Source organism: Rhinichthys klamathensis, unplaced genomic scaffold (assembly GCF_029890125.1).
Source record: "Rhinichthys klamathensis goyatoka isolate OS25496 unplaced genomic scaffold, OSU_Roscu_1.1 h1tg000076l_1, whole genome shotgun sequence".
Lineage (NCBI taxonomy): Eukaryota > Metazoa > Chordata > Actinopteri > Cypriniformes > Leuciscidae > Rhinichthys > Rhinichthys klamathensis.
Window position 1 is genome coordinate 4,135,751 of NW_026606618.1, and position 14,438 is coordinate 4,150,188.

Consider the following 14,438-nt stretch of genomic DNA (forward strand, 5'->3'; position numbering starts at 1 on the left):
CTTCGATGACCTAAAAGCAGTTCACCTGGGTCAGGATGTCCAACTGCTGTACAATGTTCTCCAGAGTGCTAGTAAGGTTTGATGGGATACCAGAGTGCTCCGCTGCAGATGCTGTCATGCCACCAGGAAACCTTTCTTCTTCATCCTCCCCATCTTTGGGTCGATTATGAGTCCGAGCTGGACCTGAGTCAATACCTGAGATGTGCTGATCTCTGCTGCTTGTGCCAATATCATGGCTCCTTACATCCTGAGGAATTAGGAAACCAAAATTAAAAGTTCTGTTATAATTTTTTTCACCCTCATATCATTCCAAACCGGTTTGACTTATGCAGAACACAAAAGGGATGTTTAGCAGAATGTACCAGGTGCTTATTTCCAATGAAACAATCAACAAACAACATAAAAGTAGATAACATTTAGATCTGTTCCTCACTCAGAGCTATTTTATGGCTTCATAAGACTTCATAAAGACTACTTTTATGGTCCTTTTTTGTCATTTTTGGAGGTTGAAAGAAACGATCCCTATTCACTTTCATAAGGGGATTTTGCACCGGAGGAACCTTTTCATAGTTAATATAAATAATGATGAAAGTACCCCATGATTTTAGATATAGGAACTCCTTTTTGGGGTACTAAATTAGCTCCTACTTAGACATGTACACACAGTTTATAGCCTTATTCACTCCATAAACATGGAAAACAGCGATAGCGATAGAAGGGCCGGCGACCGCTGAGGAAATCCAACACAACTTTGAAGGAACCAAGTGAAACATAAATGTTTTTCTGCTCAGCTAGCAACATTGGCCACACGGCAAATGCTATAATATTTTTTCGCTAATTAAACACGAGTATTGGTCATTGATTGTGGCCCTAAAAAAATGTTTCATCCAAAACGGTGCATCACTAACAATGTTTTAATTTCTTCTTTTGTATTACAGATTAAAAAATAAATAAATAAATAAATCATACAGGTTTGGAATGACATGAGGTGAATGATTTAAATTTTCAGGTTCATTGTGGTAGACATATTAGTTGAACGTGAAAAAAATGCACCACAGCACAGTCATCTTTTTGCTAACAATACATGATAGAAACACAGAATCAGTACATGGGCCTCTGACCCTATCATGCACACAACCAAAATCTTGAACAGTTCCAGAACAGAGAGACAAAGCGAGGAGGAGGGGAGGGTCATACATTCCTGCCCTAATGCAGGAAGAAAATCGATTGCAGACCCTTACTTCCTGTGCAGCGTCCTGACTTCAAAGCTCAGGCCTGAGAGACAGCATCACGGCCTAGGAAGGGAGGGAGTAGGTGAACAAAGCTGTCAGTGTGTTGAAGGGTTGGTTCTGGGGTCCTCCGGCACCCACCAGCCACATCTGGAAAACATCTGCTAGCCTCATTTACACGCTTCACGCTCCGACCTCGATCATGCTACGCTCCAAACCTAGTATCTTCTTCCGTGTGCGTTTAGTTTCTCTATCCTAGTGGAAAACAGCCCTTGGAAAATGCCGTCTGTGCTAGTAGCAGTGTCTCATTTGTGAAAATGACTGAGGTAAGGTAAGGGTCTCTGTGCATGACATAACGGTTCAAACCAGGAAAAAATCTCCAGCTCAGATTCCTCTAAATAGGGGCTTTTGCACCGAACTAAGTTATAGTAACTAGAGCAGTCCCCCTAGAACTAAATGTTCCCCTATAGGACCATTTTCCTGACTGCATTCAGACCGCCAGTTGGAACTTTCAAGTCATATAAGCCATCACCTTATGTCCTGCCTCTTTGGATGTTGTGCGGGACTTTTATTTTGACGGCGCTGAGAAGTGCCTGGACTTTGTCGTCGGTCCATCTATCGCCATTTGCATGTTCATGGAGTAAATATATAGGCTGTAAACTGTGTTTGCACAGCTTTTTAAAAATGGCGGGTTCCAGTGTTTCGCATGCATTTGTCCAATCAGTGTACACTTACGTCACTGGTAGATCCTTTTGTGCTGGGTTAGACCCTACTCTGAAGTAGGAGCTAGTTAGTTTCCCCAAAAGGCGTTCCTAGAACTAAAATCGTTCCCAGTTCCTGCGCTGCAAACACGACAAAAAGCGGGTACTTCCACCATTAGTTATAGGAACTATGAAAATGTTCATCTGGTGTGAAAACCCCTAATGCTTCTGGTTCCTTAATAGTTCCATTAAGATTTCTTTGATTTTGAAAGAATTGAGGCAGATGAATGTGAGCTTCCTGGGGCGGGCTTTAAGCAGACTTAACGTTTGGAGAAGTCGACGGTTGACGACTGTTGTTTCAACGGAAGATGATATCACAAGTAATGTGTAATAGTAATATTATGATTATAAATTATGATGTAAAAATAAAGAATTAATAATTAAAAAATAAAACATGTATGGATGAATGCTCCACAATAAGATCAATCATTTAGAAATAGATAGGGTGTTATTAAAAAAAAGTTTATTTTTTTATAAAAATACTTTATTTTTTTTATATATATTTTTTTTAATAATAAAATACTACCGACAAAGCTAATAATGTGCATCTTTAACTACACATTGCAATATGAACAACCAGTGAGTCTCACAATAGTAAGCTGTATGCGTTCGATTCACTAAAAAACACACAATCATATCGTTTATTGCATAAGACAATTCATTTATTTGACTTTTCTAAGGTTTTCTAGGAAAAATCAGAGGCAACCTTTTCAAAGCAGAAACAGCTCTAACATTAGAGTTATCTTGTATTTCATACTGTCATATCTAATCGCACATAATGCTGCCTTTAAGAAACACTAGGCCAAATCTGACCTTTCTGCTTTCTCAATGGGCTCAGGTTAGGCAAGAGACTATCCTGTGTTGCAGGGTGAATGACCTCTTCTTGATTGCTTCACCAGTTGCCATAACAACAGGGGTACATGGGGTTGCTCGCAAAGAATTACACTCGTTCTGTTCCCTTGGTGACAGTGTAAGCGATATGTGAACTGACTTCAATCTTTCCTGGACCGTTCTGAGAATGTGCATCTTATTAACAACTGTTGTGTTCAGTCAAAAACGGTGTTGCAGTCTGAGGTTTGAAGTGGGCACAGGTGGGTCATTACAGTTTGAACATATTCATTCAGCTCTGAGACCAAGGGTCTTTATGCCAGCGCACTGAGCGCAGATATAATTTATGTCAACAGGCTTGCTGGCCGCTAAGCAGGTACTTCACTGGGCCATTGGGAATATTTATGAGCTCCCTAAACAACATCGAAAACCCCCCAACAACCCTTTGAAATATCACTGCTTTCCTCATTGAACACCTGGGAAATGGAGCATAATGACTGGATACTTGACAAGATCAGAGCAGCCGTTGAAGTCGTGTCTGGTCGTCTACTCATTAAAAAATGGGAAGACACCTTCTTCAACGGCCCCCTCACAACAATATCGGCTCCTCATCAGCGCTAATATTAGAACGATGTGTCCGTGCCAGTGCGAGAAATGTCAAATGTCCTTCATTTGCAGAAGCGTATGCTTGTCCTCAAGGATAGGCACTGAAAGTCCCAAAACGGTTCGTTTTTGTATTTTAAATAGATAAGCACCCCTCCTCACTGCCACTAAAGCCGCGTTTCCACCGCAGGAACTTTACCCAGGAACTAGGAACTTTGGCCTGGTACTCGGTGTGTTTACACCGCAGGAACCAGGGTCTAAATGAAGTTCCGGGTAGATATTTCCCCCTCCGAAAGTCCCTGCTCGCGAGGTAGTACTTTTTCAAAGTTCAGGAACTTTCGCGGGTGGGGCTTGTGCGCTGAACATGCTGATTGGTTGTGTTCACGCCGCATTATGATTGGATAACTCCGCGCAGCATTTTATTTTAACCGGAATTTTTAGAATCTATTGCAGTTCGTGGCTTCATGCAGTAATGAAGTTCCATGCAGTAAGAGTTGTCTGTCTGCAAATATGGAATTTAATAAAAATAAAAAAGGCAGCTGGACCGACGACGAGATTCAGGCTTTATTAAGCGTATTTGCGGAAGAGAAATTTTCTGCGCGTTCGTCCCAGCCTTCTCACGGTCAATGTCCGCAATAGCTGATAACATACGCTGTCTAATTTTAGATCTAACGTTAGCATTACGAGCTTTCTGAACACGCTTTAGTATCAGTGCTCGTCTCTTTTCTGCCGTTTTGTTAATTACCTGGTTAGTAAACCAATACATCTCAAACAACTGCAGCACAGTGTGAATCTCTTCCATATTTATTATAAATGTGGCGCTCAAAACTGATTACTGTCTTTTACAGTCTACTGTCCGTCACAAGCAAGAAATGAGCAGTCGCGCGCAGTTTACCCGGTACTTTAGACCGCGATGTAAACGCAGAAAGCTACCGGTCTGGGGCAAAAAAAGTTCCTGGGAAAAAAGTTCCTGGGACAAATTGTTCCGGGCAATTGCGGTGGAAACGCGGCTTAAACCACTCACTGATCTGGTCTTGTGACAGAAGATATTTCCTTGTCACAGGATGCCATGTAATGCCATTAAAGTGAGCTCTCTTGTACAAGGAAATCCTTATCGAGATCAAGGAAGGAGGCATTAGCCCTTTGACCTGCAAGCCTCTTTATACCCCAATATCTCCAAATCTTTTTCTTTCAACAGTCTTTCTATGGATCAGAGGCTGGTTTCTGCTGTGTGAAGTGTCTTCTAAAGGCGGGCTATAATGGGGTTTAAGCTAGTATCTGGCTCCAGAACTCAATAAGACTCAATTTTGAGACTCAACAGAGACTCTGAAACAACTGACAGGGAAAATGGGAAAAAGAAAAGAGCAATTTTAGATTCATAGCCTTTTAAAATAATGCTGAAAAATTATTCATTGCTTTTAAGTGAACTGTCTTGGATTTAAGTCGCTGTTTGGATTTAAATGGGCAAATACTTAAAGGGGTCATGAACTGGCTTTTTAAATTTTTTTATATAGTTGTCTGAGGTCAACTTATGACGTTCGCTTGGTTTTTACATTCAAAAACATCAAAATGAATAAGTAATAGGCTATTTTCTACCCTAGTTTTAAGCCTAGCTCAAAAACGCTCGGTTTTTATGGGCGTCTAGCATTGAAGACTTGGAAGTAAACGCCCACTGCTGTGAGTGGATAACAGTTTTGCATATTATAATGAGTTTCGTCTAATGCGCGAATCGGTGGGCGGGGCTAAACCGTCCGTGTTGAAGTAGGCATTGATCTTCTTCTGCGGGGGTGGTGTTTTATCCTCTTTGTCGTCATAGTTCCCCACTTTGAAAAACGAGTCGTTTGCTGAGCCTGGTGTCAATAAAAGCTTTTATTGGACTAACAAGGGCGTTTTCAGTTCTGAAACTTACAGGATATTCTTATAAAATGATGACCTCTTAGATGTCAAAAGCTCAAGGAAAATTTGATTTCTCAGTTCATCACCCCTTTAAGAGTCAATGATTGGATCATTATTGCAGTGATTATTATTGCATCATTGCATGTTATATGTTTGACATCAGTTCTTCTAACCCTAAGCATGAATAATTGATTTTTTTGCACATGAATCCAGACCTTAAATTCATTGAAAGTCTTTGGGATGTGGTGGATGAGACTTAACTGAGTGCTTGACTCTTGGATTGTCAATACATGATCTTGACCAAAAATTGATGCACCTCTTGATGGAAATAATGCAAGAGTCAAGCAACCAGTAAAGTCTACTCAAGCACATATTTTTGCTTCCTCCTAACCATTCTTTCACAATTTGAGCCTGATGCACCTGATATTGTCATCCTGGTATATGGCCATGATGTGTCTTCTAACGTGGTTGTTTAAGAAATGAAAAGCTACACACCATCAAATAGGGTTAGAAGAACTGTTTCCAAATGTATAACATGCTAGAAACATAATAATCACTGCAATAATGATCCAATCATAGACTCTTAAGCATTAATCCAAACAGACACACACACACACAGAAATAGACTTGTGAATGATAAGCATTACTGTCTGGACAGTTCATTATAGTTAAAAATCCCTGCACCGCTATGTCATGTTATCATATTTGCACATGTCCTACTTCACTGATTTTGATGACGGCTATTTTTGCAAGCCAAACCTGACTTCTTTATTACATGGTGTATTTGACCCTCGCGCTGGCTGGCCTAGTGGAAAAGTGAAACCAACACTTGTCACTCTGAATGTAGGCCATATCCTGTCAGGGGACCAAAACCACAGCTGTCTGCAGCACCATGAGCTTCACATAGAAGGTCAGGTTATGGGTGAAGCCCAAAGAGGACCTGCTTTTGCTTTGGTGTGTATCGGTACTCAGGAAATGGGCTTTGAAAAGGGTCTTTGTCCCGAAATGAGAAACACACACTTTCGAGACGAACAAACACATGCATGTACATGTACACGCAAAACCTGACCCTGGGCTTTAAAAGCAGAGCTGTTTGGTTAGTCTTCCAGATGAAAAGATGTACTGAAAAACTGGAATATCAGAGATGGCTCCAGCACGCTATGGTAGGGGAAGCAGACGCTTCCTTTTTCCCTCTCCGTCTGTTCTCGTATCAAACCACCATTCGCTCGCCCACACGTTGGCTTCAGGGAAGATAAATATCCGTTTTCAGAGATACCACAAAACTGCAGCATTTTATAACCAGCTCTGTGACTAAGTGGTTATGTCACATTTCGATTGTGACTGAGGTGCACGCCCTCATCGGGAACAACACAACCAAACACAGCAATAAAACCTGCAGATCGCTGTCATTACAATCTCATCTGCTCTCCATGAGCCGTGTTCACAATGAGTGCCGATACCGCCAGTGACCTGAAACCATTAAATGCCAAGTCCAAAGGATATGATATAACTCGTTTATGCAAACCAGGATGCACTGAATAAATGTATCTGGAAAAAAAAAGAATAGATTTAAAAACAATCAGACTGAATGATGTGATATCATTAGGGGATTCTTTGTAATTCATTCAATTAGAATCAAAATTCGACTGGTGGAACTTAAATCAGAAGCCCTCGCTTGAAGAAAATGGGGGATCCCTCCACAAAACAGGCAAAGAGGGATGATGAATGCTGAGTTCTGACCCAATTCCTATTGGAGGCACAGTTTCAGATCCCACAGACTGGATGAGTCATCAGGCGCATTCACGCTCACACACACACACCTAATGGTTCCAAACGCCCCAAAAATCACAAAACCGAAACGTATGGAAAATTAAAACAATGTGTCCCGTGTATGAAGGAGGGCAACGTGTCCTTGTGGTGAGTGGGCATTGAGAAGGTCGGGTGACGCTGACATGAGGGAAGACACTCATTCCATCACATCTTGAACATTAAAAGCACATTAATAACCTATTAAACTCCTAATGAACTAATTTGTAAAATAATAATAATAAATTACTGTACATAAAAAATAAGTTATATTATTAAATAAAAATATTATTAATTTATGTATTAGTATTAATTTATTTATTAGTACTATTATTAGTAGAAGTAGTATCTTTTTTAATACTGGTAAATATTATAATAATTTTAAAATGAAATTTCCTGTGAATAAAAGCTTTTTAGCAGCCAATACTGCAGTCTTCAGTGTCACATTCAGAAATCAATCTAGGCTGATTTAGAAAATAGGAATAGGAAAAAAAAGATTACAAGAATTTTGAATTTTCGACCAAGTTCTAGGAAACCATGTCCATCATTTCCCTATCAAGCATATTCTACAGCATTCAAACACCTCCATTCATTTTCACTCAAGTGCCTGTGACTCCCGGTGCTCGGCAGTCGTGATGGAAAAATGCCCCATTTAATGCCCTTGCGGGAGCGACCGAAGTTCGCTGCCTGAAACGCTTGTTTTGTCTGGAACGCAGCGCCCTGTTGCCAGGAATGCATGCAAGGTTAAACATACAGGCTGCAGTGTAGGTGGTAGTGGTGTTAACTGAGGATGAGTAGGAGGAAATTTAGCCTCTCAGAGTAGGCAAAGATGAGTCACTGTGAGAAAAGGTTAAGGTGAAGGTTAAGTCTTGAAGGTACAGTTTATGCACTATTTTAATTCATTATAACAAAGACAAACAGAAATGTGTTAACTATCCTCGGGTAAAATGCTACTTTAGGAGTGGATAAAAATATCGACCTTAAAAACAGGCTTAGCATGACACAAAGTCAGCCTCAGTGTTGGGATTAAAAGAAAATGAAGCTAGCTAAGCTACCAACTATTCAAAAGCAAAAATGTGTTTACACAAAGTAGCTACACTGAAAAAGAATTGGTGTAGAAACAATTTTCACTCCGAAATTGCAAGGAAATTTCATAGACAATTGAGTGGTGCTGATATGATGTCAAAACCCAGACGACTAATTCGCCAGTAGTTCCCTCAAGATCTTCCTATGGGTTTTTATACATAAGTTGATGATACTAGGATGTTTTGTTCTTTAGAAATTAGACACACATATTGAAAATGCAAATTTTTAAGCTATGTTCATTAAAAAAAAACAAAAAAACTGTATGTTTCTAATAAGTAACTAGATAAGAAAATTTGGGGTGTCCAAGTATAGTCAACTTATGTTTACCACAGACCTTATTTTAATCATAAATTGAAAAGCCTCATTATAACAACCCATAGGAAAATCTCAAAGGAACCAGTGGCAAATTAGTCTTCTGGGTAAACAGCAAATTTCTTATAAAACAGTCTGAATGATTCAGACTTAAAGTGATTCAGACTTTTTTTCTAACTCGTTTGAAATAACCAACTCAAAAGAGTGATTCACTCACAAATCAAACATAGCAAGATATACTGTACGACTTGATTGCTAAAAAATACTGTCTCTGAAAACGTTACATTGTTGCAACATTTTCAACACTACCCCGCTATATAATCAACACAATAAAATAAAAAAATCAGTAGAGAAGGCAAGTTCAGCGTACAGTCTAAACTCTACAGTCCAAATATCATGCAAGGCAGAGAAAAGTGTGTTTGGCTCAGGTCAGCTCACTGTGGCGCTGCTCGCAGCAGATACAAATTGATGCCCGTTGTGGCAGCCGTAATGTTTCTAAGCAGGAAACCATTAACATGGCATTACGCGGCGGATGGAGGGCAGGAAATTAAATTCGGCTGTCTTTGAGTAACTGATGTCACAGTTCTCCCTGTGGGTAATTGATTATTACTGCCTTCTGCTGGCTAAGAGCACCCTGGATGTGGGTCATGCAGGGATGAGGAAAACAGAGAGGTATGGTGAGTTCGAGTCTGAATGATTCGTTCACTAAACAGACTGATTCAGTTCTTGAGTTCAACTCCAGCTGTCTGATTCAAATCTGCTCCTGCAAAGCTGATGGCTTCAAAAGACTTGGAAAAATATGGCACTCAAGTCTCACTGACTACTTTTATGATACTTTCAGCTCCCTGTACTATACTTCCTTCCCTGTCACCCCATCTCACTTATGTTGCCATCTGTCTAGAAGCCAAACAGGAAGAAGGGATAAGGAGGTCATGTTATTTGAGTTAGCGAAATCACAAAATAAAATGAAATCAAACATGTCTATGATAAAATAAACAAATAAATAAACCAAATGAATTATAATAAAAAATTAAAATAAAATGTATTATAATTTGACAATAAATGTAATAAATTAAAACCTTGGTCATGAGCAAACGCATGATGACAATCATAGCACATATCTGCCAGGCTGCATAAGCAAGATGAGAAAAAAAGGCAAAGTCCAACAGCATTGGAAATCCAAAACTGCAATAAAAAAACACAAGCTGCCCAATTGAACACTAAAGCACCATGCTTATCTTGGCTTTTATGCACAACGGTACTGATCTTACAGCCAATGATTAACGCCAGGGTCAACAGCCCACTGACTGTAAAAGCTTTGCTATCAGCAGGAGATATCACGCCGCCAACTGACACCTCATTGAGACGTGTTGGATCCAACCCCCATCGACAAACTGTTCACACCAAGAGAGTCCACATCCTCTCTTCTGCTTTTTGTGGCTTCATAATCAAATGCTCTTTTAAGTGTGGGAGAAAAAAAGATAAGAAAACACTTGCACAAGGTTAAATGAGAACATGATGTACTACCATGCCGTAAAAATGTTTGACACATAAAGGCCGTGTGCTGTACATGTGGCACGTTGTGCAATCGTAAGTGACATTGGGAGATTTGATGGTGTTAATAGAGTTGTCATATAAAACTCTCATAAAAAGTGTGAAAAGAAAATGGGATTAACATTATATGACATGCAAGTGGGTGATTGTCAGTTGCATTACGCTGAAAGTGGCCAGCATTGTTTAATGTGGGCTGGACGTGACAGAATATTCTCCCATGTTCGATAGTTCTCCCCAATGCTCCTTTTCCTAATTTCAATGCTATCCACTTTTCAATTATCCAATTTTTTAATTTGATATATATATATATATATATATATATATATACAAATAATCAATATTAATTAAAAAATAACATGTTCTATATTAAAAATGTTTATTTTATTTTTAACTAATTAATAAAAAAATTAAATGTTATATATAATTTAATTATATGTAATATATTGTATATAATTATAATGATATAAAGTTGAATTACTTTTAGCGTGTTTAAAAAACACAGCTAATAGTACAAGATGCTGCAAATTAAATATAAAAAAACCTAATTGAATTACACAATGTGCCAATTGTTACTATTATTATTTCTAACATTTTGTCCCAGCCTGTCGCCATCCTCACTGCACTTCCACTTATTTTAAGGTGCAGTCAGCACATTTGTTTCCGATCTCACCCCCTCCTCTTCTCGTTCTTCCTCTCTCTCAATCACCCATTTCTGCTTTAATTTTTAATTCTCTTGCTCAACGGCGGCTGTGCACAGCTGTGAGAGCCAGAATACTGTGGATTTTCCATTTAAGAGTGGGACATTGTCAGAAATTACCTGGTCCAAATCCCATGGTCTCTGCAATGATCCAAATGCATTTGAACTACAACAGAACATTGCTACCTGCTGCTCACAAAATCGTGACATGCTGGTGCTGAAAAGAGATGAGTTGGTGAGACCTCAAATGCTATCAGATGTGAACTCAAGATCTATTGCTGTCTGAACACTAAATTGGAAAATGGGTTGGAAAAGGAACAGAAGCTGAGCGGTGGCCCCTATGTTTAAGGTGTACTTGAGTGGTAATTACTGGAGAATTGTTGGTATCAAATTACTTGCTTCTAAATGATGCTGATAATACATTTACAATACATTATTTTCAAAAGTGTATCTGGAGAAGATACAAAATCTTTTTATTTTAAAATCTTTTAATCGTTTTCTCCGCGGCAGCCTCAGAAATGACCACTCGAAAAACGAGCATGGGGAAAAAAATTAAAAGTTTTATGAAAATGGAAAAGTTTTATGCAAGTTATTGCATATAATAATTCAACTGGAGACATGCCTAAACATATTCAGCACTGGCACATAAGTCCTAGCATAGGAGAGAGTAGCCAAATCAAGCAAATCCCCATCATGTCATTCACTTCAACTCGTCGGCTCTAAAAAAAAAATAACTGCACTTATCCTAAAGATGACAGCAAGAGACATCTTACTTGACAACTCAGTTTTGTTGAAGGACAAGGTTTCCGGAAACATCATCGAGCCATACAATAACAGGGCGGAAAATGATCACGTCAAGGTTGGTTGTTTGTAGTTATTGATCCTCCATTGATACAGTTGAGTTTAATAAATATACCTAAATTGGCTAATTTTAAATGGTTGCTTTATTTTTTTTAAGACCGCCTAAATGTTAAATGATCTTAACAAAAGGCAAGCACCACATAGGACCTATTTTTAGCTGCATTAATTATGGGATTTGACTGTTTGGTTAATAGATTAAGTATTTCAAATTGATCATATATACACACACAAGTTTTTTTTTTAGCGTGTTCACACTTGTAGTTCAGTTCTCTTGGTTCTTTTGGTCCAGAGTTCAGACCAAAAAAAAAAGAAAAAGAACACTTTTAGTCCTGGTTCACATTAATTTTTAACACCAAATCTAAAGATACAAAAAAACGGGCTTTTATGACATATATTTAGCGACAGAACTTGTCGAACATCCAAAACAATGCTGTGCACTGCTAAATGCGCTCACCGTATGTGCGTTCATATGATGGAGCTGAAAACTCGTGAAAGGCTTATAAAATGTGTAAAGGAGTCAAAACAGCAGCAGGAATCTCTCCGTCACACACACAAACGAAGATCTGCTGCGAGGAGAAGCGGTTCTCATGCCTGTACCGAACTGTGATGGGCAACATCGTGACTGACGATTAAAAAACAGGTAGGCCTATGCTTGAGCATTCTTTCCTTTTTGGGTCATATCTTGTGACATCATGTCCTGTTTTTTGTTCGTTTACATGTCTTTGGTCTGTGTTGCGTTCATATTTAACCAGAGTTTGTTTGGAAGCATCTTTTCAGCGGTCTCGGTCCACTTGTTTGCCGTCCACCAGGGTTCGGATGGCAGCGTTCACATTTATTCAAATGAACCACACTAACAGAGCAATCGCACCAGAGTTTGTTTAATCGTACCAAACATGCCAAGTGCTTAATGTCTTCTGGGTGTTTCTTAGTTTCAGACTAGTCGGTTACAAAACTTAATTGAAAGTCTAATTAGTCGTATCGTGCACCCCTAGCTGTTGCCCTATTGTAAGGTACCTTTGAGTAATTTGCAATTTATGATATTCAGAAGGAAAAAAATAATAATTCTCTGAGAAATTCATTAAACTTCATTATTATGTAGTCTTCATATTTACTATGGACTACAGATTTGTTCTTACACTTTCTTGCCTGCTTGTTTTTCTGTTCCCCGTTGAGTCGAATACTGGCAGACAGGCGGCGTCCCTTGCAGGAGTCTATCAGGCGTCTTTTCGTATCATTAACCTATTTTAAATCCCCTTTCAAAGAATTATCCACTTTTAAAATATTTACCCCTCTCTGCAACACATGCCAAATGACGCACTCAGCAGGCATGGAAATAAATCATTTCCGTATTACAGTGCTTAATACATAAAACAAACAAGTAGAACAGGCGGAAACGTCCTAAGCATGAGCCAGTAATGAATACCAAATGCTGCATTTAATCTGCGGATCAAAAACACATACAAGATTCCCTCATTTTTAATCCCTTTTCTCAAAAGCAGAGTCGAGTAGAAAGTGTCTTAGTATGTATTCCTCACTATTTCCAGCTTATGAGCTTGCAGCACTGCAGCAAAGAGTGCGGACAGAGTGAAAGTTCAGCCGTTTGATTGACAGCTACAGCAGCAGGTGGCATGGGGTCCAGCTGAGCCTGTGCCCTTCACCGAGCTCCGTCAGGGAGCCTCAGTCTCAGCATGCCACCTCTCAACTCCACCGTTACTCCCTAAACCGGACGGACAGAACCTTCACGTCAAATCAGCCCGAGAGCTACATGGGCTGCCGACTCTGTTGTTCCTAAGAAACACTGTTCCACAAGGCTGATTCAAAAGGTAGAAACTTTAACACTGCCTATCTTCTGATAACCAATATAGTATAGATATATCATGCATCTTTTATAAGAGTATTGCTCTATTACTTTAGCAACATACTAACATCATACTCTTTGTAAATCATCTCCAGAAGCTTCCCCACTAGATGCTATCATTTTCCCCCGTGCCACTGGAGAAATGAGGCATTGATGAACAAGCAGAGAGGAGATGATATCAGTGGCGGGGAGTCTCAGAATAGTGTCACCATGTGAAAAAGCTGCAAGCTCGAGTGCAGCATATCCCTAGGTCAACCCCATAAAGCAGAATATCAAGGCTCCCCTGCGCTTCCTCTCATATGAGCCGGTGCCAGAGGCGGCAAATTAGTGAGAAGAGCTTCCTGTTGCTCTAAATAGGTATGACATCTGCAATTCAAATTGAAAATGTAAAACTACAGGTGCACTCTTTCACTTGCTGCTTGGTGTTGGTGTGTGTGTGTGTGTTTTGGCATGTACTGTACAAGCCAAATTTCCAATATAACTGGAAAATCAATGATATTCAATATGGATGTTGCTTTCTGTGAGCAATTCAGGTTCAATCGACAGACCTTAGCATACAGCGAGATCTCATGCCGTCTCACTTTATCCCAGACTTACAAAGAGGCTATCTGTCTGGCTGTAAGCTGATGCAAGGTGTTGCTTAAGCAGCATGGCCAACAAACTAAAGACAGTGAAACCTTTTCATTCTAGTGCAAGCCGATTAGGCCATTCACAGAGAAATCACGCCTGTATTGGACCCTTTCTTTGTGAGTTCCCACAATTTGATTCCTTAGAAAACCTATTAGTCCAAAGTTAACCTACAGCTTTAGAGAAGTCTGCTCAAACTTTTGGCCTCAAGAGGCCTGTGCATTCCATTAATGTCCTAAAAAGTCCCCTCTACGTTTTAAGTGAAGCTGAGAAACACAATCATAATAAAAAGGCCAGACGACTAATTCTGATCATGTTTA

General features: G+C 39.5%; 1 protein-coding gene across 3 annotated transcripts in view; it reads right to left on the reverse strand.

Moving 5' to 3' along the window:
- Positions 1-14,438, reverse strand: part of poc1b (POC1 centriolar protein B) — a 50,334-nt gene that overhangs the window by 17,486 nt on the left and 18,410 nt on the right. For all 3 annotated transcript variants that reach the window (XM_056251019.1, XM_056251018.1, XM_056251017.1), the window contains exon 11: positions 26-247. In XM_056251019.1, the coding sequence (XP_056106994.1) occupies positions 26-247 (222 nt within the window). The remainder of the gene's footprint in view (positions 1-25; positions 248-14,438) is intronic.